Raw genomic sequence first — 26,616 nt, forward strand, 5'->3', positions numbered from 1 at the left:
TTACGTGTGCTGGCTTCATTCACTCCTGATAGAATTGTTCTTAAAATTAGATATTTGGCCTCGTAAATGGAGTTGTGTAGGTGACACGTTACACTTTTATTTGTGGAGTGTGTGTCATAGAAAGATGAATAAACTGAACCAATCCACGGGCGTCTCCTATTACACTACAGATATTTTGCGGGAAATATATTTAAAACAAAACCTATTGGCGCTAGGATTTTCTCTCTAAACTTATTGGTTGTATATGTGGAGCAGCTGTTATTTCAGGGCTCAGAGCATACGTGTGAATTACACCAAAAGTTTCTATAACGGCGCTTTTTAACCACCCAAAAACATATCAAATGTAACTGAATCAGGATAGATTACTTTTAAATAAGTTTATCATAATAAAAAATATATAACCAAAAAAATCAGTGTGTACGGGGTGGGGCCGTGCGTACGTGGTGCATATTTATATGTGACCTAGATTTACATCCAAGTACATGGAGAACAAAAGTTTACACCACGAGCCAATAGGATTTCTGTTTGCAGAGTTGAGATTATTGAACAGAGATAAAGGTGGTGGAGACGGACATATAAGGACAGTCCTGACGTCCCCTCATCATTAACGTAGCCCATAAATAAGTCTAAATTGAGCCCTTTTTAAGTAGGAAAAAGTAAAGTTTTTATATAATGAAAAAAGTGATGCTAAAGTGGTGGGAGGGTGGACTCTTACACTAAGCATAGACCTGGGTATGTGCTAGATGCACCATCCAAGTGCCCTTGGCCAAAGAGTATATTACTTTTATATTGTTATTAAATATTCACTTTTATTTATTCATGTGTTTATTACAATAGCTATTTACAAAATATTATCTCTAAGCATAAGTTATATAATATAAACAGTTTTATTTCTTCTTGGAAGTTATAGAGATGAAAATAGCCATTGTTTGAGAAACAAAACCACGTCTGCGGGTATCCTCCCGTGCACTACGTCTGCCCAGTTTCCTCCCGCACACCTCGTCTGCGCGATCCCAAATGATGGTGGTCAGAAATGTTTCTTATATAGGCAAGTTATTACTATGATGTAGTCATTTGTGGGTAAATAGGTGTAGGTGTGGCTAGTAGCTGTGATGTGGGTGTGGCTGTTTGATGTGGGTGTGGCTGTGTGCCTGCCATCCCTAATTTTCAGGGACAGTCTCAAATTTTAAAGTTTTATTATTGTCCAATGAAAATGTCCCTATTTTTCAATATTAATCAAGTGTACATTATAATTCCAATTATTTTATATATCGAATCCTATTCTTTTTTCCTTTGGCCGTGTAAGTGCATTTTAATTACAATACTCTTCAATAGATATAAAAAGATTTACATATCTATGTATATTTATGTATATAGCTGTTTACATCCTATATCCCAGCTTTCAGCACAGATGTCTAGTATAAAGCATCCACAAGATGGCGCCACTTCCAAATCTCTCCATACTCATAGCAACCATTCTAAACATGGAGTAAATTATTTTCAGCGGACTTCAGTCGGCCGGCCCAGGTAGTGGCCCAGTGGTAATGTATTCTGCAAGTACCCCCTTTCCATAGAGCAGTCATCCACAGACACCTGCTCTATGGATTATTATGTAGTGCTGACATATTACACAGTGTTGTACAGTGAATGTTCATTCTCATCAGTCCCTGCCCCAGTGAAGCCTACAATCTAAGTTTCCAACCAGATGCACTCAAGCCAATAAACCTTCAATTATGTTATTGGACCGTGAGAGAAAACCAGAGCATGTGACCGAAACACAACTGGACGGGGATAACCTACAACCTCTCAGCAGACGGCACCCTGGTCCCAGCATTAGCCTAGGTCCTAGCCAGGACTATGGAGATAATATTAGATTAGACAGTCTCTAGTTTAAGGTCTGATATGACAAATTCTGCAAAACTTTAGAAGATGGGTTTTACAGCAGAAGACCCGGAGCGTATTCACCCTCTCTGGTCATTTATTATTTTTATACAGAGGTATTTGATGTGTGGCTTTAGAAGAACACTGAGCCCAATAAAGTTTCACCCAACCCTAAAACTCACTGTGCATGGCAGCCCATAACGTGATGGGCTCCAGGACACACTTTGATTCTGGATCCTCCTCTCCTTGGGAGACGAGTGGAAAAACATCTAATAAAATTAAGTGTAGAAAAATAATTATGTTATGGGGTGGGCAGGCTCGAACGTAGCCCCCTCCTTGCAATAAAAGCTATGAAACTCCTGAGCCGCTCCCTACTCTCTGACGTGTGTACCCACGGTAGAATGGACTGCTGGTATTACACCTCATACTGCAATGATGACCCTTATAGTCAAGACGGCTACCCTTCCGTCTCCAATAAGGTGCTTTATCTTTGGCCGAGCATTCCAGGTAAGAGTTGGCTTTAGTTTTGTATTAAGAATGTTTATCCAGGCCAATATTTCATATTACCCAAAAGAATCACTGGGTCCGATTATCGGGAGCTCTGTAGCCTTGATGTAGGTTGTGATGCTATAGAATACAAAGCTTGTTATAGAAAATAAAGCTTATGTTATAGCATACAAAGCCTATGTTATGGCATACAAAGCTTATGTTATAGCATACAAAGCTTTCTGCTACAGTGAGGGATTCTGTGAAGTTATTTGCTCTCTGCCTCTGCAGTAACAATCGCTGTTGTTATGTTGTATGCATGTTCTTGTACTGTTGTTTCCAGTTTGCCACCCTGGCAATACAGCGCTGCTGAATATATCGGCGCTATATACAAACGTCTGATGAAGGAATATGACTCATTTACATGATAAATGCCGGTTGGACAGAGGAATGTGTTTTGGCAGCCGAGGGATTTTCTTTTGGCGGCTTCCTGGTTACTTTCCTTGTTCCCCAGAGACTTGAAGCTAAACATCTGGTTGGACTGTAAGATTCCCCCCCCCCCCCTCGTTCACCAGCCGAGGGATGTACGGAAGAGGGAGACAAAACCAACATCCCAGATTTAAAGATACAATTGCTCAGAGCATGGTCCAGTGTCCTGGGAGTGAGAGGACACATCATGCACAGGGTGGGGAGAGAAGTGAATGTTGTCAGCTGAATGATTTATCTGCTCCAGGTCAATTTTCCTCTAGATGTCGATATATCCACTGTTATCTACACTTTAGATTTACAAAAATGTCTGTCCGTAAATGCTAAAAATACTTTTTTGTGAAAATTCTGCAGGGTTTGTAACCTTGGTCCTTGGTGTGTTTTACAGCCCAAAATGCCCCACTAATAATACAGCCCTCCTAGAGATGCCCCCAGAATAACCCACTTGGCCTCTGCGCAGGCGCTAAGACAGATGGATACGTCCTACCTCCTGGTGCCTCTGCGGATGTCTGGTGTCTCCTATTCTCAGGCCACCTCCTAGAATAAAGGAACAAAAATATGTCACAATGAGAAAAGGCTGCTCAGCTAAACCAAACAAATATTTGTACAGCCACTGGAGGGCGCTGTAACACTAGAATTTATGGTAATATTTCATTTAATCTCTGCAGAAGCTGCCCCTATACAATTATATTGTTCTCTGTGCTGAGAAACCAATGCTTGTTTGTTTACTTATTTAAGGAACAATAAAGTGAAAATAAGTTTCCTGTAAATGGATACGGTGCCTCTATAATACCCCTGTGCCGGATATAAGGGATCTTGGATTTACCTATGTTCTAGTTTGCCTGTGTCTGGTCATTTGGGCTAATCCATATTAAAGTCCCCCACACACACAGTGGCGGAAGTCATTCAGTGGGCCCAGCCAATATTCCACCAGTCATTTTACTAGGAACTTGTGATACTACTGAGGCACAAGGTGCCTCATGTCTCAATGCTGTTTCTAGTTCTCATTACCTTAGTGATAGTGAATGGCTGCTGATCGCAAAGTGATTTTTTTTCAGACCCATTAAACAGGTTCAAATGAATTCAATAAAAAAAGCAAACGCTTTCAGCGTAAAAAGCGATTTATAGCAGCCGTAAAACGGACAAAAGGAGATTTACAATGTGTATAAACCCCTGGAACAGCCACAAAGCTGCGTGTTTTCCCATATTGTAAGAAAATGACCCACTTACTACTGTATGATTAACCCCCAACGTCCCGCCTCCATAATCTGACGGAGATGGCGACGGGACAGTAAATCTCTCGCGTTATGTTTCAATACGTTTTACTTTTAAAAAGTACCCAAACTTTGAGTAAATTTTTACTGACATATTTCCAACATGATTTTCAGTGGCGTCTGCATATTTATTACTCTGTAATATAAAAAAAAACTATGTGAAACGTACCTGACGTCTGTACATAGCGGAGGCGGCCATTTTGTCAGTGTCTCAGTCAATGTACACTTGTACTATATATTGATTATCCGGTCACTAGGGACCAATGACCTCCCTGCGCCGAAATGATTGGCTGTATATTGGTTCAGTCCACAAAAGCTGCTGTTGCTGTGTGTAGGGGACGGTGAGTAGTAATCCCCAAATATGTAACTGTCAATAATGACAATAAACTGATGACTGCGCAAATATTAACTTTTTCATAGACATTTTGGTATAAAATTTACTGCCATGACCCTGTAACAGAGCGGGCGGTGACGGAGTATGACACAGGGGCTGACTGGGCTGGGGGGCATCCGGCCCCTGGGCCGGTCCCGTAGTGGGCTACCTCAGGCTGGGACACTGGGCCACCTGCAATTTCTTTCCTTTAAAATGTTCCTAATAGACTGCTGAGCTGCGTCTCGCCCCCAGCCAGCCCCTGGTATGACAGGATGACTATCGCGGACACCTTCGTTACCATGGTTGTCATCATCATATACTCTGGTAACATCGCCCCCTTCACCGGTGTCACAATGTTCTGCTCCTGGTTTTCTGTTTTCCTAACAGCAATAACAAGGGCTGAATAAAATAACTGATTTGATAAAGAACTGTCCATGAATAGAGACGGCCCAGGTTAGTACAGTAGTGATATATACAGGATATATATGGCCCTTTTTTTTTTTTTATAATTTGGAATGTGGGATGGACTTTCAGAGAATTATGGTCGCATGAAGTGATTAACCAGTTTTGAAATTCAATTAAAGACAGAACAGTAGCGCTAACCTTACTCTACAACATATCAGATAATTTCTTTTGGTCGTAGTCCAGGGATTAGAAGGTGGAATAGAAGCAGTTTGCTGGGGATCAATGTTCTACAGATCTCTAGAGATCATCTGTAAATTATCCATCTATAAAGCAGAGGAATCCGGGGTCCTAAATGATATTGTCACTTTCCATAACATTATTTGGAATGTACCAGCTTAGTACATTAACCCTCCAGTGACTGGAAGGCAGGGAGTGAAGGATTCTGGGAGCAGAGGACAGACACAGAGTCAGTCAAATTCTCACTTTCTCCAAAGACTCTGACAGGAGGGTGTGAAAATGGGTGTAAGGTGTTGGGGGGGGGGGGGGGCACATGAGAGAGGGCTGAGGATGGAGTGTAACCCCTTCATACCAGGAGGGAGGAGGAGGAGGAGGGGCTGAGGGGCTCCAGGACTACAAGTCCCAACATGCCCTGCCAATCTGAGAGGTCATGCTAGGACTTGTAGTTCCACAGCAGCTGAGAGAGCAGAGGCTGGGGGGTGGGAGGGGGGAGAGGTACTCACAGGGCAGACACAGCAGGACCGGTAGGAGGTTTGCAGAAAGCCAGGGGGGAGGGAGAGAGGAGGGGAGGGGCAGCTGCATCATCTCCAGCCTGAGATGTGGGGAGATAAGGGGCAGAGATAAAGTGACGGGAGCCAGTGCTGCAGCCAGATTATAGGGGGGCAGCAGGAGACCTGGGGGGCAGCAGGAGACCTGGGGGGCAATCTGGGACTACTGCAGATATAGAGAGGACTCAGGGGGCGGCCTCAGAGGGTATCTGTAATAGGGACAACTTGTAAGAGGAACAGGGGGCAATAAATCAGGAGGGGGTATCTAGATTAGTAGGGTATTATTGGAAGGGGCAGAAGGGGGTCTCTAGAGTGAGGAGACGGGGTGCCTACAGCAAAGGGGGTGGTTAGAGGCAGGGGGTGTGGGGGCAAGAAGGAGAGGGGTCTCCAGAGTAGGGGCAAGAAGTAGAGGGGTCCTAGGAGAGTAGAAGAGGGATCTGCAGAGGAGGGGCAATAACAGAGGAGGGGCGGGAGAGTCCCAGGAGGAGGGGCAGATAGGGGGTGAGATACCCCATAAAGAGCCTGGAGGGGGGCTATAGGGGCAGCCCCCTATCTCTTGGTGTCAGTATGGGGTCCTTAGAGGGTCCCCTCCATCTGTTGCTGCTGCTGCTCCCTTTCTGCAGCTCATCGTACCCCGGAGCCCGGACACACGGCGGTAAGTACCCCTGGGGCATTTATACTGAGCAGCGCATTGGGGGGAAATAGGATTCTTTGTATCTGAAACATGTATGTATGCAGATGACACTGCCACAAGTCTACATGTATGTTTGTGCAATGTCTGCATGTTTGTTCCTGCATTATTACTATGTATTATATATTCGTCTGCGGGGCAGGTTTCCATCCGTTGTGAAACATTTGGCTGATATCAGGAAACGTTTTCCCACCTGTATATTTACAAACATTCCTGTGTTGGATACACAGGCAAAGAAAACAATGGACAGGGGCATTTCTGGGGACGCAGAGGGCATTTCTGGAAGGGGGTGGGGGGGCATTAAGCCTCAGTCACATGTCCAGGCTGAGAAGATTTAGGTGGTCGCACGTTGTTATAATACTGGAGTATTATGGGTGCAGTATTAATATTAATGGCACTTAGGAATGTGGAGTATTTCACTTGTCACTTTTATCCTATAACATTGTCACAGTGACGTCAGCACCCACCAGCTGAGAGATTATAGTCTGTCCCATTGTCTTGATGGTATGTGACCCCTGCAATGTTTAACCCCTTGTCTGCTGATTCATCCTGCCTGCTTCACAGTCCATCTACAGTAGGATTAGGCCATTTCTAGCCCTCCATCTTCTGTAGAACTACAAGTCCAAGCATAATCTACCAGCACAGACTGAGTCATTGCAATGCATGGCATGAGCCCCAGCAATGTTTAACCCTTCGTCTGATGATTTATCCTGCATGCTACATAGTCCGTATATATTACACCTAAGCAACCTGTGACACTCCAAAATTTGGGGAACTACAAGTACCAGCATAACAGTACTTGCTTGCAGTTGTAGTCCCACTAACACCTGGACAACCAGGTCTGTACATTCTCTCAGTGTAATTATTCTTTGTCTCAGTCACTGGGTTCCTCTTCATGTCTCTCTGGAAGTTCAGGGGTTAAACCTGTCATGATGCCGATAAGGGTTATATTCATTTCTGTACATTTATAAGGATTCTACTACCCCATGGGTGGGGGGTGGGGGGTTGTTCTGCTTGTTTCCTTATTGGATGTAATGAGGTAGGTGTTGTTGGTGATATTTACCCTTCAGCATAAGAACTATTTATAACAGGTCTGGTAGGAATAGCAGAGGACTGAGGCTGACAACCTGCGGGGATCACAAACCTTCCTCCGATATATAACACAAGTAACTGACCACAGGAGCTTACACTCCATCATACGCCAGTGAATGAGCAGTACTTGGAACTGAGAGGTCATCACTATGATTACTATAAAAGTTGTATAACTTTTTCTGTCTGAGACCCTAATAATGAGATTCAGGTTTAAGACCATAGTCTCAGTGTTTACATTATAAGTGTATTTGCTTTTATTTGCATCATTGTAGACAACAAATATATTAATCTCATTAAAATATCACTTTTAAGAAACTACAACAGAATCCGGTAAAAGTTTATTTCTTGGCTCCAGGTTCTGTAGTAAGACATTGATCCCACAATGTGCACAGAATTAACGGTTCTGACTGATTCACCTTCCTCCCAATGGATGGGCTGCGGGCTGCAGTGCTCAGTGTCCCCCCCCCCCCCAAAGCTATTAATACCCCGCTGTTACCCTGCCAGACCAGAGACAGACCCCCTCATCCACAACTTCATTTCCCGCTTACACACTCTGCCTTTTCATGACATGTATTGCAGACACCGTTCTGTGGTTAGGTCCCAACAGTCGGACAATTATTGCCGCTCGCTATAAATCTTCTAGGAGTCCCCACAGTGCTGATATTGTCTTCCCATAAATGCTTTGTGCTGCTAATGACATGGTCACTGCCTGCAGAACATCCAGGTACTGACATCTCTCTCTATGTGCAGATGGAGTACAGTTTATTGAAGCGATCAGTGGACCGTGGTCAAACACAGACAAACTAATTACAGATCTGTGAAAAGAAACCACAAATTCTCCACCTAGTCGTTAGGTACGGTGACCATTCACTGCAATAAACACTACTCCACCTGCAGCATTTCTCAACAACAAACTACCTATGTAACATGCAAGACGCTTCCTTTCTACGTGTTGACAACGAGCAGAGGCCCGAGTTGTCCACTTCATCATCATCACCATTTATTTATATAGCGCCACTAATTCCGCAGCGCTGTACAGAGAATTCACTCACATCAGTCCCTGCCCCATTGGAGCTTACAGTCTAAATTCCCTAATATAGACACACACTCACACACATATATAGACACACAGAGAGGGAGAGACTAGGGTCAATTTAGAGAGCAGCCAATAAATCTACCAGTATGTTTTTGGAGTGTGGGAGGAAACCGGAGCACCCGGAGGAAACCCACACAAACACAGGGAGAACATACACATGCCACATAGAGCCTGTAATACACCAGTTTTTCTTTTCTGTGTACAGTTTTGAATGTGCACCCAACCTGTCTGACTTCACCTTGTCTCCCCTTTTCCCGTTCGATTGTAAGCTCTAAGAACCAGTCCCTCTTTACCCTTTTCATATTCTTGTAATGTCTGTGTAGATTTTACAATGTGTAGATAAATGGTTGCCTCTTTATAAATAGTAATAAGCGTCTATACTTAGACGGGAAACGGTCCCATCAAACCTTCCCACGAGTAATCTTACCAAATGCCAAGTGATTTGTGACTGACCGGTGACTATAATTCCACATCTGACTGGACTACAGCTTCTTGTGATGAACATGCTGGGAGTTATAGTTCGGCTAATCTGACAATCCAGAAGTTACCTAGGCTGATATATTAAAAACCAGTTCTCTGATTTTGTTTTCACCCCTGTACAGTAAACGCTCCAACTTGGTAATAGCTCCAGGTCATATAGGCTCACGTCTAAGGGGCATGTTCATGGGGGCAGCATAGTAAAAGGAACTACAAGTCCCATCATGCTCTGCTGAGAGTTGTGACTGATGCAACAATTGAGTTGCAACATAAAATGGGGTCATGTAGTTTCCATGTCTGTAATTCCAGATTAAAGTGCATTATAGGCGAGGGGTCAACCAAACACGTGAGAAAACTAGTGACACTGAGGCCTCTCCCAACTGTCCTGAATTAGGGGGGCCATTCCTGACTAGTGGACAGTCCCGCCAATCAGGACTTTTGTCCCAACTGCTGTGAATCTTGGGGTGCACAGGATGCTGGGGTGTTTGAGGGTAGGGAGATTATGGGGGGCTTCAGAAGTGTTTGGTACACCCCCCAACGTAACGCAGCCCAACGTTACCAACTCAGCCTAGTCACACCCCATTTTAGGACAGCTCCCGGCTACTTCCTGATTCCCACACGCAGAATGTTGGGAGTTATGAATGAGGCACAATGGCTGAATATTGCTTCATCGGCGGCAGCTTCCACTGTCTGTAGGTGACGGATCTTTACAGAACGACCATCACTGATACTTCTGCTTCAATGGAGTGATTCCGCCGTATCACCTGACACCCATCCGAAATGTCAGTGATACTCGTCCCTTCCTCAATATCTCCTCTTCCCCAAACCCAGAATTACCAGTGAAATTAGGGCTGTAAAATTAAACCTTCACAGATCTCTTTTTTTGTTAACATTTATGTGCGGAGCCCTGGAGACGTTTCCCTGACTGATCCTCACAATGCAGCCACTATTCCTGCTCACCGTGACTTACTCCGCAAAATTCAAACAACAAATCAGTCTTACATCCAGGTCCGTTGCCAAGTTCCACATCCCAGCAACGTTCTCTCACAGACACATTTATATCATTCAGTCATCCTAACGTTTCTGGTAGGACGTTGTTGCCTCGGGGGCTAAACAGAAGCAGCCATGTAACGACACAATGGGTTACAGTTTATATGTCAGGCCGATTCCCAGGTAATAGAGATAATTATGTTAGTGGTGTCATATAGCCCTGGTGGGACTACAAGTCACAGCGTGCCATGTCAGCCTCTGACTGCATTCTGATACCTTTAGTCCACGACAGATTGCCTGCCCATGATATATTAAGTCCAGCCGGTCCCCTCATTAGCCCTAGAAAGAGTTCATGTGTACCCATCGTCTACACGCATTGGAGACACACATTTTGTTGATTCAAATGACTAGGAACAAGTGACATTACTGAGGTAGGAGGCACTAAGTGCCCCATTCTTATACCTGGAAGGTGCTGTCCACACAGCAGTGATTGCAATTCAGATTTGGGCGAATTTAAAAGCTGTTGGCGAATTAAATTGCAAATCAGTCTCACTTCGCCTAATAAATGACGCCCACTGGAGAATCCGGCCAATCACAGTGCATGGAACGTAGCCAATCAGCATCAATAAATGTCACATGTCTATAGCCTTCTAGAAGGAGCTGTCAGACACTTGGACCTCTCCAGTATTACACTTGCAGGAAACATCTCTGAATACGTTCTAGGGGTAGAAGTACACAGGAAAATTCATTCCCTTACTAATTGGTGTATTTGTTAAAACACTGCAAGTGGAAAATAAGTAAATTATTGGCTTTATCTGAAAGGGAGAGAACTGGAAGACTTTCCCTCTGTGACACGACGGCGGTGCTTGCATCGAGTAAAGGGAGCCAGATTATTAAAACAAGATAAAGTGGCGCAGTACCGGCTGCCATTTCCACTTCACACCTGCGCCAGGCAAATTACTGACATTCTGTACTTGTAGCGATGGCGCTCTTAGAGCGAGACAGCGGTCACCGGGTATCCTGATTTGCTGGCAATGTTAGGGGGTGTAGAAGGCAGAGGCAACGCGCTGCGAGATAAAACCTATTTTCAGATCAATTTGGCAATATACTTACAGACAGGTGCAGCATATGTCTCATCATGGTTTATTCAACTTGGTTATAGTCTCACTAATGTTAGATTCTACTCTTATTTAAATATTAAATTATATATCCAAGAAAATAAGATTAATGAAAATTACATCTAATATAGGATCTGTACCGTGCAGTTGGTTAGTATTGACACTAGGGAGTTTAAAATCTGAAACTGTGCCTGGAAATTAAGGATAATTGGCTGCTGTAGTAATAGCCTTAGAATGCTGGTAACTCTCCATCAGATCTGGAAAGTTCCCAACGCTGCTTAGACCTCAGTGATGTCACTGGCTCCTAGTGACTGGATAGGCTGCATTCTCAGTGATGTCACTGGTTCCCAGTGACTGGATAGGCTGCATTCTCAGTGATGTCACTGGTTCCTAGTGAATGGATAGGCTGCACTCTCAGTGATGTCACTGGCTCCTAGTGACTGGATAGGCTGCATTCTCAGTGATGTCACTGGCTCCTAGTGACTGGATAGGCTGCACTCTCAGTGATGTCACTGGTTCCTAGTGACTGGATAGGTTGCACTCTCAGTGATGTCACTGGTTCCTAATGACTGGATAGGCTGCATTCTCAGTGATGTAGTGACTGGATAGGCTGCACTCTCAGTGATGTCACTGGCTCCTAGTGACTGGATAGGCTGCACTCTCAGTGATGTCACTGGTTCCTAGTGACTGGATAGGCTGCGCTCTCAGTGATGTCACTGGATCCTAGTGACTGGATAGGCTGCACTCTCAGTGATGTCACTGGTTCCTAGTGACTGGATAGGCTGCACTCTCAGTGATGTCACTGGTTCTTAGGGAACAGAAAGTGTTTGTAAGGCTTATGATTAATAACAATCTGGAAACTCTATGAACTTGTGAGCCTAATAAAAATAACATATAAAACGTTTTAACATCTGATACATTTTGGATGCTACTAAACAAATTAGTCAGTGCGTTGTCTGTACTGATTCCCAGCATCGCTCTGTATAACATTTTACTTCTAGAACAGGAGGTGATCATAGGTTCTGGAGTACACTAGAACACTAGAACACTCCACTGGGAGAACGGTACTAGATTGAGATTTGTGCTGAATCAGTAACTAATCAATCAAGTTTTTGGTATCTCCAAATAAGTAGAAATGGGAATTAGCCTCAGTTGTAGAGGAACGTTTGCCAAACATTGAGAAAAACCAGAGACTGAATGTTGTGATTCCCGGCGATGAGCAATCTGCTGCGTTAATCCCGTCACCTCTGTACAGGGGAATATAACTTCCAGTTACTGACTCTGAGACCTTATTTCAGATTATGCAAAAACTTCATGTGTTTTACACCTCTCAGACCTGGAAAGTGTTTCAGATGATGAAATTTTCTCTTCTGATCTCAGGCTGAAAATTCTGTTTATAAAAGACTACAGGAATCCCGGAAACATTCTGGATTCTGTGTAAAACAGCTGAGCTTACACTCATAGAAGTGTCATGTGCGCAGACTCAGGGAGGGAACGCTCTGCGGAGGATGCTGCTGCTATAGAAATATATGTTAATAATAAAATAAGGTTTTCACCCCCTTAATACTGAATATATGGGAACAGTGACATATCCCAGAACAAGCTCAGCACCGACTGGGGCTGTAAACATGATTATGGGAGCAGCGTACTGTGGCGCTGCGCAGTGCAATCTGGCTTCCAAGGGGCTTATTATCAGAGGAGGGGACACACTCTGCACAAACCATTTTTGAAAAGGAGAAATAATCCAGCACTAGTCTAATATTACAAGAAACAGTCCAGGGAATTGGGCATGACTCCCCCCCTTTGCTTATTTGGAATTGATAGTTTATGTCTGTTCCAAAGTGGGATTTCATTTTTTCTGCTATGAAAAGACGATGTACAAAGCATTTCACACAATGTTAAAGAGGTGCCATATTTTGCTTAAAATCGCTCTACGCACGACCAGAACCAGACCATATGCACCAGAGAATGCAGCAACATCCAATTCATCTTTCAGCACAAAGGACCCTGCTACAGCCTATGATTTCATGGGCGTAACAAGGAGTGGACTGGGCGCATTCACGTAGTCAATGTACATTAACGGTGCGTCCAATTCGAGTTTTGGGCATCTCTCAGGTACGTGATTTTCAGCCGTATCACTTGCTCCAGCTACAGGTCAGGTGTAAGTGCTGATTACTAGTGATGACGGCTGTGTGTACAGCTAGAACATGTGTTTGTATCAGGAGCAGCTGTAACAATGTATTTTATTGGGGGGAAGGAAAAAAAAATGTTGTTTTTTTTTTAAATGTGTTGTTATTAATGACAATATTATTAACAGGTGACAATAATTGAATAATTTTTTTTTTGTGCTTTCTTTTGTGACTTCATATTCCACATATATATTGGACGTAGACCTGTATTCAGCAGCAGACGGATCTTCACATCCGCTCCTAATTGAATACGGACGTGCGCATATACCCAATTTATCTGTGTGTTTAAAATAAACGCACAATCCGTTCCTGAGTTTCCATCTTATTGCTCTCATTACCTTGTGATGACGTCTGTGTGGTATTTTGCTTTGCAGACGTGTGCGGTGTCTGTTCCCACCTAGGTGTGAATAGTGTGTAGGAACATCCGTGACTTCCAGTATTACACATACACACGCCGTGACTCCGCTGTTCTCTCTCTCTGCAGTTGTTGACGAGTGTGCGCTGGAGATCGATGACTGCCACATTGACGCAATTTGCCAGGACACGCCCACCTCTTTCAAGTGCATTTGCAAAACTGGGTTTAAAGGGGAAGGAACGGCGTGCGAAGGTGAGATGTGTACAAGGACTGCATCCACCTAAGGATGGTTTGGATAATTATTGCATTGTGAATCGCTTTCAAATGTGACGGATTTCCCATTCATAGATAAATACAATACTGCTCTTATAGGTTAAAATCATGAATGTTTATGCTGTATGCTGTTAGCAGATTGTGGCAGAAAGCGAAAGTCCATCTAGTGTACCATAAAGTAACAAAACAATAATAATATTTATTCTTAAATACATAATTGTCATTTAACGCAGTACTGCATGTTCTGTCCCTCCTTGTGCTGGGGCCTCTATTCATCCACCGTACCCATACAGACAGCACGTCCTCTTCCATGTGTCCTGCACGGGCGCTGGTTGCCCAGTTGATCTCCCACAGCGTTAGTGGCAGTAAATATTCACAGTTCACAATTCTATTTACAATGTTACTTTTTGTTAACTGTAATTAAAATGTATTGTATTAAATCTCCTCGCGTTATGTGTTGCTGCCCCAGGAAATAAGTGTCAGCCTTGTGGGTTTGAGTTCTTCTGGGGAGAAGACCGAATATTATAAAGATTGTGGCTGAGTAGGGGGGGTTTAGCTTCCCGCTTTAACCCCAAATCATTTTTGATGTAACCCACACCAAAGTCAGATATTTTAAGCAAGTAATTCTTAACTAGAAACTCGAAAAGCAGCGTTTAAAATTCACATAAGACGCATAACTGAGTTTGTATAATGCAAAACACCTTAGGTGCAAATAGAGCATTGGTTGTATCATAACTAATAACTGTTTTCTCTACAATCACATGACTCAGTCTTTGAAAGAGAGTGTTGAACTAAATTCCCACCGTTTTAATTAACTTATGAAACTTTATACCGAATGCTATACCATTATTTGTTTATAAATCAAATAATAATAAAAAAATGATAAATTGTAGTAGGAAAACTGTGCTGTGTTACTCTTTTCTAAGTTTCCTAAAACATACTGCCATATTTTTGCAAATGTTCATCCCATAACCAACTGACTTAAATCAGCAAACTGTCCTTTTAAGCAGTAACTTATCATCAGCTACTTATATAGCGCCACTAATTCCGCAGCGCTGTACAGAGAACTCACTCACATCAGTCCCTGCCCCATTGGAGCTTACAGTCTAGATTCTCTAACTCACCCAGACCGAGAGAGAATAAGGTCAATTTAGTAGCAGCCAATTAACCTACCAGTATGTTTTTGGAGTGTGGGAGGAAACCGGAGCACCCGGAGGAAACCCACGCAAACACGGGGAGAACATACAAACTCCTCACAGATAAATGATGTTTTTCACCCTTTTGCTTGTTTACTTATCACTCTTAAGAAGAAGATAAAGAGAATTTCCACGGCCATAGGCTCTATGATGTCTCCTTATAAAGACCACATTACTGCCCCTCGTAGTCTCACAATTTACATCAGCATTTTATTTTGTGTCTGATTTAAAATATTTTAATAACTATGACCTTTTGATTAATCAGGCTCACGTAACATACAATAAACATGTTCCGAGGAGCAGATCTGCACAGAATACAATGTAATATAGAGAAAGGGTGGGTTTAACCCTTGGTGTCAGTGACTCGGAGGCTCATTAATCAGCCTCTCAGAGTGAGTGTCACTTGATACAACTCTCACTCCACAAACCACATCAGCTCTGAGAGCCCAGCAACAAAAACAGTCTATTTGCAAGACAATCCCACTTCTAAAGAGGCGGCGAGTGTTTTCACGTGTCACTGAGCGGGCTGTGCATCCATCATACTCACGTCGCCTTTATCCCCCCCAGACATTGATGAATGCGACAACGAGTACAATGGAGACTGCGTCCACGATTGCACAAACATTCCCGGAAATTACCGCTGCACTTGCTACGATGGATTCCAGTTGGCGCACGACGGACATAACTGTCTCGGTAAGAAATTGTTTGTACATACGTAAGTTATGGACAGAAAGGTGGCTAGAGATTACTCTATATAATACAACGTATCAGCAGTGAAGAGGTTAAGAGAGATTACTCTATATAATACAACGTATCAGCAGTGAAAAGGTTAAGAGAGATTACTCTATATAATACAATGTATCAGCAGTGAAGAGGTTAACCGCTCTCTCTGATTCAGAGGCTCTCAGTAGTCTTACAATTAACCTCCTCATTTAACAAAGCTAATAGCTTAATACTTCTCTCCTGTGAGATGTTTGCAGCCGGGACACAAAAGCTTTGCAGCTATAAAGGGAATTCATTTGCATCCTCAAAGAGCGCTGACCTCATCAAACTTTATAGATTCCCTTCAGTAAGGTCCGGTCAGCATCCTCTCATGTGTGAGCTGATGGACTCTAAACCCTCTATTCACTACACAATGAGACACAGCGATGCGTACGGTCGTATTACCCAGCGTTAGTGTAAGACACACAGATCAATAGATGGGACATAAACTAACTTCACATCCAAATCTAAAGACAAAAAAATATATTTTGCCAAATAGTTTCTATATTTATTTATTTATTTTAATTAAAACAACAAAATACTAGCAATCCAGGGATTTATTTTTAAATATACTTAATACAAACTGATGTAACTTTGTGAGAACTATGATCTGTGTGGATCATGTAAACATGACCTTGAAACGATTTCCCGGCTGACGGCCGGTGATAGTTGTAATCTACGGCATCGTCTACAGTTTGACGCATTTACATTGCGGAAAATTCAAATTTCATTATTGCGCCTGCCCACAAACCAGACTTACGCTTGAGTCTGTAGGAGAATAAGTCGCACCTTAGATATACAGCTCTGTACACGTGTACAGGCAGATCGGGCGTAGAGGGTAGTACAATAAGGACGTGTTCAAGTAAATGTGACCAATGTGGACCTGGACGCAGGCGCAGTTTCAGATATAAGCAGATAACATCTACAGCCATGAGTCCATTTATTTTATTTGACAGTATTTAAATATTTTTGCCTATCCGGACAAGGTCAGCTCTCTTAATCTCTTCACTGCTGATACATTGTATTATATAGAGTAATCTCTTAACCTCTTTACTGCTGATACATTGTATTATATAGAGTAAGCTCTCTTAACCTCTTCACTGCTGATACAATGTAAAACTAGCAAAGTAGCATTTTTTATTTATTTAGAGTGTCCTAGTGTAATTCTGTGTTCTCTCCTAGACGTGGATGAATGTCTGTCTAACAATGGGGGCTGTCAGCAGACGTGTGTCAACACCTTGGGGAGTTACCAGTGTCGCTGCAACGATGGCTTCTTCCTGAGCGATAACCAGCACACGTGTATACACCGCTCAGAAGGTGAGTGACGGACCCTTGCAATGAGTACAAACCCCCCCTTCCAGTGTGTGATCCCGTCATCCTGTACGTTGTGTGTCATATAGTCTGTTGTCCTCACTGCTACATGTTAATACAAAGTGCGTCACTGAATATGGATATTGTACAATACTGTGATATCGTTTCCAATGGATTAAAGTCATCTGAAGGTGTAGATCTCTGCACACATTAAGTGGTCATATTGTTGGTTGTGTTGAGACTACATGCGTGTTGCATGGTAATGCTGACAGCAGGTGTACATACGTGTTCAGATGCTGTCATATGAGGTAGGTGTCTGTCATTTTTTTTTCAGATTTAAACGTCACCAATTTAGAGTTTTTCTTGTTTTAGGGGTTAAATGTGCAAAATAGACACCAGGGTTCGATTTTTGCAAATATAACGCCAATGTTATCTGTAATCGTTTTATTATACGTGTGATGGTAGAGAGAATATAGCACCTCCGGCGATCACTCTGCGGCAGCCACACTGAGACTTAGGGCTAGATTTACTAATCTGCGGATTTGAAAAAGTGGAGATGTTGCCTATAGCAACCAATCGGATTCTAGCTGTCATTTTGTAGAATGTACTAATTAAATGGTAGGTAGAATCTGATTGGTTGCTATAGGCAACATCTCCACTTTTTTAAACCCGCAGTTTAGTAAATATAACCCTTAGTAAGGAAAAAATCAATACCTGCTCCTCCAATTAAACTCGGTGATGTTGCAAAGATGACACTGTGAAGGAGGAAATTAGACAAGGGCTCACTATGGCCAGTTGCCCAAACTTGGCAACATTGTTACAATTAGAAACAGGTAAGAGAGGGGTTTTGTCTGCAAATTAGACCCTTGGATCTCATATGGAGCATATCCAGCGAAAGGGGCCAAATTCCTGGACAAACCACGTTGTAATACAAGGGATAGAAATGCAATATCTCTGCTGCTTTTACACGTATCCCACTAATACTGGACCGCTTTATTGTTACACTGTGATTATGTGATTTAGAGTTGATCTAGGACACACGCTTCTCCCCTCAAAATCTAAACCTGTCCGCACATTTTAAATTTACCCCTTCCCAGAGGTACGACATGATATCACTAAGATACAAAGTAGTTGGTCCATAGCGTCTATTTTGCACATTAAACTCCTAACCATGTTGCACTTTGCCTTTATATGCCGAGATTTTCGCACATTACATCCACGACACAATGTTACACAACAAGAAACTATACAAGTGCTCTGGATAATGTTTCCCTTGTTCCGTGTTCCGTGTAATCCCCATGTCAGACGTTAACGTCCGTAAATTGTCCATGTACATTTTCCTGCTCTGACACCCGCTGCGGGGGCTGCGTATCTAAGAGCGCTCTCGTCGCGCTTCTCTCAATGTGAAAATGTTCAGAAATCACTCGTTTGAATGAGCCCTGAAGGTCTGTACAGACCGGTCATTATCCAGCGGGGTCAACAACCTTATTAAAGGTTCAGCATCGATAAGTTTCAATTTTTCCTAAAATATCTAGAGGCTGTTTATAAGTCAGCTGTTTAACATTGGACTTATATGGAGCGCGTTAAAATTATTGCTGTTTTTCTAGCATTAGAAATGTGATTCGCCTCAGCTGTAATATCTATTGTAAGAGAAAACGCTAATATTTAACGTAGACATTGGTGTATGGCTGTATCGATATTTAATGTGTATGGCGCTCAGGGCTGGCCGTATATTCACCCAGCAAATAAGGGACCCATAGCTGAGCCGTGTGCTTTTCATTTGTTAGCTGTTTTATCTGTGGTCAGTGAACTCTATCACACTACCTGCTACCCAGAGGCCCCTTCCCCACAGCCTGAATGTGCAGAAAGAAAATTACTTTTCCAACAAATAAAACGAAACAGTTAATTCTCCCAGCGCCGCTCGGTCCGTTGACAGATCACGTTGTCGCTTGTTAGCTCAAAAATTTCACAGGAACCGTGGCATTAATGAGGCTAATTTGTGATCCTCTGTGTTGCCCGGGCTGGTGATTGACAGCGGGGCGGTCAGTGGACTTTTATGTTTTGTACATTTGCTGGGCCTGAGGAATCTTTGTTTTGTGTGAAGTTCTCACTGTGGGAAAGAGGATCAAAAAGCCATCTGGGCAGAATAATCGTAATGAGTCCAACCTCAGCCCCTTTGTTTACTAAAGAAGGATATAATAGGGGGAGAAGGACAGGACTCCTAATGTCAAAGGCAACAGGATTCAAACTAAGTGACTAATTAAGATGTGATTGAAATTCACGTACCCCCCTTTTCACACTACGCAGTTATTTAAACTCGTTAAGTGGTCATGTGACCCTGCAGGGACCGGTCAGAGGGAACCGGGAACGGCCACATCTGTGCGTTTTACTCTCGCTGTGTTTTACAACAAAGTATAAAAAAAATAAACTGTATTAGTTCACTTCCTATCCCAGCCTGATTTATTTATTTATGGAATCCGAGAAGATATTAATTCCCTAAAACAATCCTGCATCAATACTAATTTAAAGGCAATGTCATTTTTGAAACACGATTATTATTAATTTATAACAAAGACCTATAAATAATTTTATTAAATGTTTCTGCAGCTTTAACGTGTGCTAAACCGATGCTCCTGAGGACACAGGGCTAGGAGGAGTCCACTAGAAACCTCGTAACATCACTGAGGCACGAGGCACTCCGTGCCTCGTGCCTCACATGTGTTGCCCGTTTCTAGTAAATTGAGCAGCCCATAAAATAGCGGCCTCCCCTGGGTGCTTGGTCCGCTGTATAGTTGAAAGGAAAACATTGACACCCTCCGCATGAACTATTGGCGAATGGAACAGAATGAGGCTCAAACAGAACTTTAAAACTATTCCTAGTCTGGGATCCGCCCCCCGGGGATCTCCCCACTTCCTGTTTACTACAAGAGAAAGTGCCAGGTAACTTTTAGTTCTCTACATTGTTGCAACAATGTTGCTGCCCCCTGTACCTATTATGCAGAGAGCAGCAACATTGATGCCACAAAGTATGAAACTTAAAGTAGGCTGACATATTGTGTTCAACAGAAAGTAGGGGGGTTCAGACTATCAGCTTTCCAAACACGAACCCTCCAACAAAATGCTCTGCAGTATCCTAGGCTGAAATAATTAATTGATATATGAAATTGATGCTTTATAGCATCAATTCATTATTTCAGTCCAGGTTACTGCAGAGCATTTTGTACCTAGAGGAGGGGGTCACTCAAGACATATCAGATGACATTTCCAGCTCACAAGTAGATAGGCTATAAACGATTCATATGTGCTTATCTTATTTTCACCAGAAGACAGCAGACATGCAAATAAAAATACATTGCAAAATTCCTTCTCTGTTCTGGGGAATGTGACCTTATAAATAAATTGTGTAGATTTCCCTTTAAATATACATATTAAGTGCATGGAAATGAGAACGTGTCAGAACGCCGTTATTACAGCGGCGTTTATAGCAGAGCTCAGTGTTGTGTCTACAGCTGATCCCTCTACAGATCCGTCACACTGAGGACATAATATAGAAACATTGGGTATCTCCAAGGTGCAGATGTTTATATATATATATATATATATATATATATATTTATTATTGTTACATTCTTCTCATATTCTGTGTAACATAAAGGGGTATTCAATTGTTAGCTTTAACGCTAACAAACGAGCGCTCAAAAAATCTTACCGCTAATACGGTAATTACTCGCGGAATTTCAGCTCGCCGCTCCCTGAGCGGCGAGCTGAAATTCCGAGAGTAAACTACCGTATTAACGGTTTTCGCACGCAATATTACCGTATAAACGGTAATATTTTTTGAGCGCTCGTTTTTCAGCGTTAACGCTGACAATTGAATACGCCCCAAAGTGATTTATCTCTGCCGGAAGTCACTCAGCTTCTGTGCAAGTCTTCTAAAAACAAAAACACAGGAGGGGAGAAAAAAAGAGTGGAGATTTCAGCCATAATTTACGATTAACAGGCCTGAGTCATTAAGGAAAGTAAGGCAAAAAAAAGGAGTAAATGTTCTCCGGGTTAAACCATGTTACAATACAAGGGGTGCAAATCAGTTTATAGTTTTGCAAATAAGTTAAATACTGGCTGTGTTTTCAAATACTTGATAGCTTTATTTTTACACTGAGATTTAAAGTTGATCAGGGACATGCCCTACCCCAACTTTAAATCTGTCCCCACATTTTAAATGTACCTCCCCCTCCAATGCAACATGGTTTTGCCCAGGTGCAAAGTTACTAATTTTGTATGCTTTGCTCTCCTTAATGACACAACGACCCAATGTTCTCTGCAGACACATCCAGGCACCTTGTGCCGGATCGAATCTGCCTCAAAGTTACTTTCTGCTGTTACTTACAGCAATCCTTGGGCCCCCAGTGTACCTGTCATACTACTATTTCCTAATGTGTGGCTGATGCTGGGGGTAGTAGTATATCAGGTACACTGGGGCTCAGGGGTTAATTAACGGAAGCGGAGTGCAGGAGACAAACTATCATTCTCAGAAATGTTCAATAACAATACAGTAAAGTTTATATTTTGCTGACGGTCTCTGCGGCCAGTAAGGAGGAGCAGGCGGCTGCGAGGACCAAGGTCGGCTCTATGTCTGCGGCTAAACCTAACGTTACGCCACACAAAGCAGCTGTTATACCCGTTATCCTTTATTTTTATAGCACCAACATATTGCACAGCGCTGTACAGAGGTTGTTTAATCATTTGCTAGAACCATGTGACCTGACTGTGGATCTGGAAAAAAAATTGTACTGAGTTCCTGAGTTTACAATCAGTTTGTCTGCGCAAGATGTTTAATCCTTCTTGTAGGACAGAGAACATACACTCACATATCTCTGTAATAAGTAGACACATATATCACTAAGGATATCACAGGGACGGCTGATTCCAAACTAAAATATATCACAAATCAAATGTCGGAATTGTTTAGAGGAGTAAAGATACATTGTATATCCCGTGACATATATATGAAACGGATCGTATGTGTTTTATATCAATTATCAGCTTTTACTGGCCGAGAGGTAAAATAAGAAGATTTTGTGCTTTATATACTGAGAGCAAAAGTCTATCACAAAGGAAATTATTTGGTCTGATTGTCCTAATAAAACCGAGGTGATATAATAGCCTGCTATAGCTCGAATTACTGGTAACAGGGCGTTAAGTTGTTACTTATTGATGGAAGTCGGTGGCTTGAAAAATGGGTGGAATTTGACAGAAATATGTCAATGGGCAGTCACCAACTTCTGACTAGTTTCTTGGACTGTTTTGACATTTAAGAAAAGGAATATAACTAGGTTTACTCTGCTCTTTAATATATAAAAAAGTTTTAGCAAATCTCTTTCTATATACTATCGACTGTAATACAAGTCGCTGTGAAATCAATCAGCCGTGTGACTATACTCAGTGTTTCAAACACTATATAAAATGAAACAAACCAGCACTAAATGAAGGATATTATAAGAGTCTGTTATTGTATAAGAGCACCAATTATTGTAACCGCCTGATTAAGCTACGTTTGCAGAACTAATATTGAGAGTTTAGCTCTCCTCCGTTTAGTATAATAGGGAGCCAGGAAGCCGTGTGGGGGGGGGGGGGTCTGGTTATGGTGGGGGATGGGGTGTTGTAATGATATTATTGCAGTGTAGTGCAACGCCACGCGTCACTGAGCAGGATCACCCCAGTGAGTGGGTTTGGTTACTGTTACAGCGCAGACGAGGGGGGTATATCTAGACGTCAGCCTAGTGCGGGGACTACTGGAATTTGGTGCAATTTGTTGTAGACTCTTCAGGGGTCAGAGGTCGGTCGGTGGATGATTACAGGGGCACATTAAGTGTAATTTAGAAGCTCAGATTGAGACAAATGTACTTGGCTTGATCAGTAGACGGTGGAGGGAGGAAATGACCTGGATGAGAGCAGGTGTTTGTACAGCTAGAATTTCTCCAGCAGAAAACACTGCGGCTTTACTGTATAAACATCTATACTGCAGCGCGGGGTGCAGACCGCAGCTTACAGTCTGGCATTTATCTCCTGTACAATTACACACACATCCGATGTTCTGCTTGGAAGAGATAGCTACGGGGGCTGACAATGGACAGGTATTTAAGTATCAAAACAGATGTCACCCTAACTTTTTTTTCTTAGAGTCAATATTTGCAATGTGCAAGTGGTGCCGTCTAGGTTCTCACCAAAGTCCACTGGCGCGTGGAGTAACCATTGTCTGTGGGAAATACTACATTTCTTTTGTAACAGGGATGACAAAAATCTTCTTATATACAGCACGGTGGCTCAGTGGTCAGCACTTCTGCCGCACAGCACTGGGGTCATGAGTTCAATTCCCGACCATGGCCTTATGTGTGTGGAGTTTGTATGTTCTCCCCGTGTTTGCGTGGGTTTCCTCCCACACTCCGAAAGCATACTGGTAGGTTAATTGGCTGCTATCAAATTGCCCTTAGTCTCTCTTAGTCTGTGTGTGTGTGTGTTAGGGGATTTAGACTGTAAGCTCCAATGGGGCAGGGACTGATGTGAGTGAGTTCTCTGTACAGCTCTGCGGAATTAGTGGCGCTATATAAATAAATGATAATGATAATAAATGCATTAAAACCATCAACATATATCATATGAAAGCCACATACTTCATGATTGCACAGAACCGTCCCCAGTCGTCATATAAGAACAGTCATGTAGATCCGTTTAGAGGGGTTTCAGTCAGATTTGATTCACATTCTTAAAGTAGTCAATAGCTGCAGTGAGGCAGGTAGACGTTTTTGCCTTAAGAATTTGGGATTAAGCTCTAATATTGGAACCAAAGGGGATAACCATTCTAATTGCAAGCTCTAGGACTAGTTGGGCATCTATCCTGCAGATCTTTTCATCATCATCATCATCATCATCATCATCATCATCATCATTTATTTATTTATATAGCACCAACATATTCTGTAGCGCTTTACAATTGGGAACAAACACAGTAAACTAATAAACTAACTGGGTAAAACAGACAAAGAGATGAGAAGTCCCTGCTCGCAAGCTTACAATCTATTGGCTCATTCCTGCACTGCTCACAGATTCGCCACATGTTAGGTGTCTGAGTTACTGAACCCTAAGCGGTTGTTTCAGACCCTATCTCGGTGTTACTCAACTTTCGACCCTCTGATTATAAAGCAGAACAAAACCTTAAGAAAATCCAGAGGCTTTGCGAAGCGTATTTCACATGCCAGAGTCTTTATTTTATAGGCTGTTACAATGGCGTCTTCAGTTACACCAACGACTTGGTGTTTTCTTTTCCAGAAACTGAGTATTTTAGAAAACCTGCCTGATGAATATACAAGTTCCCAGCATTCTCCCATATATTTATCCTGGGTCTTTAGAAGCCAACATCAACCTTTAGTATTTCCAACTTCTCGATCTGTGGTCATCCTCAAAATACAGACGGTCAACTCTCAGAAAGTCAGGAGAGCCGGCGGGGGCTATTAAGGAGAATGCACGTATTGTGGCAGTGTTTTAAATATCAGGGAATTAGGTCAGGTTCCCGTGATTTATAGACGGCAGCGCTGTTTTTGTGTACAGTGAAGGGATCGCCTTACGTTTTGGATCGGGCAGACGTGCGTAACTTACATGGTGACAGGTCAGTCTTAATTCTGTGGCCTAAACTTCCAAATATCCCAGTAATGACATAACATTTACCCTGGCAGAGGAGCACGATTGGGCCAAAGTTGCGGTTTCGTCTAGTTTTTCTGTAAACAGAATCATTTTGGGAAATCTACTGGCCGAAGCAGGCAGAAGGCGTGAAACGTAATAAAGCGTGTGAGCCACAGACATATAGCGACAACGGCCATGTTGTTAGCTGGACCAATATTCATGAGAAAACAGCAGAGATTCAGCAGAAACTTGATCACCAAAATGGCCAAATCACACATGCATCCGAATGGACACGGGCCACTTAAATGGGCGGTCGCAGTTTTGCATTGAACACATCTATACTCTACATTTAAATTTGCGCTTATACATGCAATTTACAATACAGCAACATGGATGCGTTTTTTGCAATATGTGTAGGACTTGCAATGTTACATTTAACTCTAAATCTGGACCTTAGTCACCAAAATCCGATCAGCTCCACAAGAAATTATCCTATAGTAAATTAAGGAAACATGAATTGAGAAAAATGTTGCCACTATAAAATTCGGAATAACAGCTGCTTTGATTGTGTCCCAAACACGCACATTTCTGTCTTACAGACACTATAAACCCTTAATAAATGTTTTGTCACACAGCTAAGTCACCCCCCCCCCCTCCCCCATGATATTATATCCCAACCAAAAATGCTGATTCGGGTGAATGAAGGTACCAATTTTCTTGCTGCAAAAGTCTAAATTAGAGTTGCACACAACTGACATATAGAACACTATGGTAGAGTGTATAATGTCCTAATATTACTTTGTAAACTACATTCATTATATTTCATAACTTTTCTTGTACACAGGGGTAGAACTAGATCCACATTTTAGAATTTGACCTAATGTCAAATTCTTTTACAAAGGATCCAGTTGATCCAGAACTGAATCCAGGACTAATTTGCATATTACAATTAAGCATTAAGGACCCTTTCTTACTCCTTCCCCCCAGAATCAATACATCTGTGTCCTGTGCACTAAAACCACAGGAGAATCCGGATTCAGATCTGGTTTTTCTGAACTCAAATCTTACTTAGAACCCTCAGGATTTATCCGTATTGTGTCCCCGGTCCTGGAAGCGGCTGAACGCTGCTTTATACATCAGTCTTTATGTTGTGTTTTATAGAAGGACTCAGCTGTATGAACAAGGAACACGGGTGTGCGCATATCTGCAGGGAGACCCCCAGAGGTGGCGTGTCGTGTGACTGCAGACCTGGATTCGAGCTGGCAAACAACCAACGCGGTTGTACACGTAAGTCTATAAATAGTTCCTACGAATGCCCGGGCAGAGGGCGACAGAGGTACAAGGTGAAGGGTAGAATATAGTCTGAAAAGTTTTTTTCTTTTTTTGTTTTTTAACCATGAGCCAAAAGAGGGAACTGAGAGCACCAATAATGGTGAAGACCATAGTAAACCTGGAGCAATTTTGTCCTTGCAGACAGCTCTGCTTAACCAATAACACTTCTATTACAGTATTTCATTAGCCCAGTTATTTTAAGTAAAATGTCTGGAGGGGGGGGGGGGGGTAATGGTAAATATACAAGGTGAGGGGAAAACGTCTCATCAGGGCTGGGGATCAGAGACAAGCCATAGTGTAATCAATGGTGAGATCACACAGGAGATAAAGGACACAGCACAGAGTCCTTGGAGTATATTTACTAAAC

The 26,616-nt window shown here is 42.5% G+C and overlaps 1 protein-coding gene across 3 annotated transcripts in view; it reads left to right on the plus strand.

Annotated features, from left to right (window-relative positions):
* The first annotated feature begins 6,076 nt into the window (after positions 1 to 6,076).
* Positions 6,077 to 26,616, plus strand: part of SCUBE2 (signal peptide, CUB domain and EGF like domain containing 2) — a 57,489-nt gene continuing 36,949 nt past the window's right edge. For all 3 annotated transcript variants that reach the window (XM_075188518.1, XM_075188519.1, XM_075188521.1), the window contains exons 1-5: positions 6,077 to 6,345; positions 13,828 to 13,950; positions 15,735 to 15,860; positions 17,112 to 17,246; positions 26,079 to 26,204. In XM_075188518.1, coding sequence (XP_075044619.1) covers positions 6,258 to 6,345; positions 13,828 to 13,950; positions 15,735 to 15,860; positions 17,112 to 17,246; positions 26,079 to 26,204 — 598 coding nt within the window. In that variant the 5' untranslated portion in view covers positions 6,077 to 6,257. The remainder of the gene's footprint in view (positions 6,346 to 13,827; positions 13,951 to 15,734; positions 15,861 to 17,111; positions 17,247 to 26,078; positions 26,205 to 26,616) is intronic.

This window comes from Mixophyes fleayi, chromosome 10 (assembly GCF_038048845.1).
Source record: "Mixophyes fleayi isolate aMixFle1 chromosome 10, aMixFle1.hap1, whole genome shotgun sequence".
In the NCBI taxonomy this organism is placed as follows: domain Eukaryota; kingdom Metazoa; phylum Chordata; class Amphibia; order Anura; family Limnodynastidae; genus Mixophyes; species Mixophyes fleayi.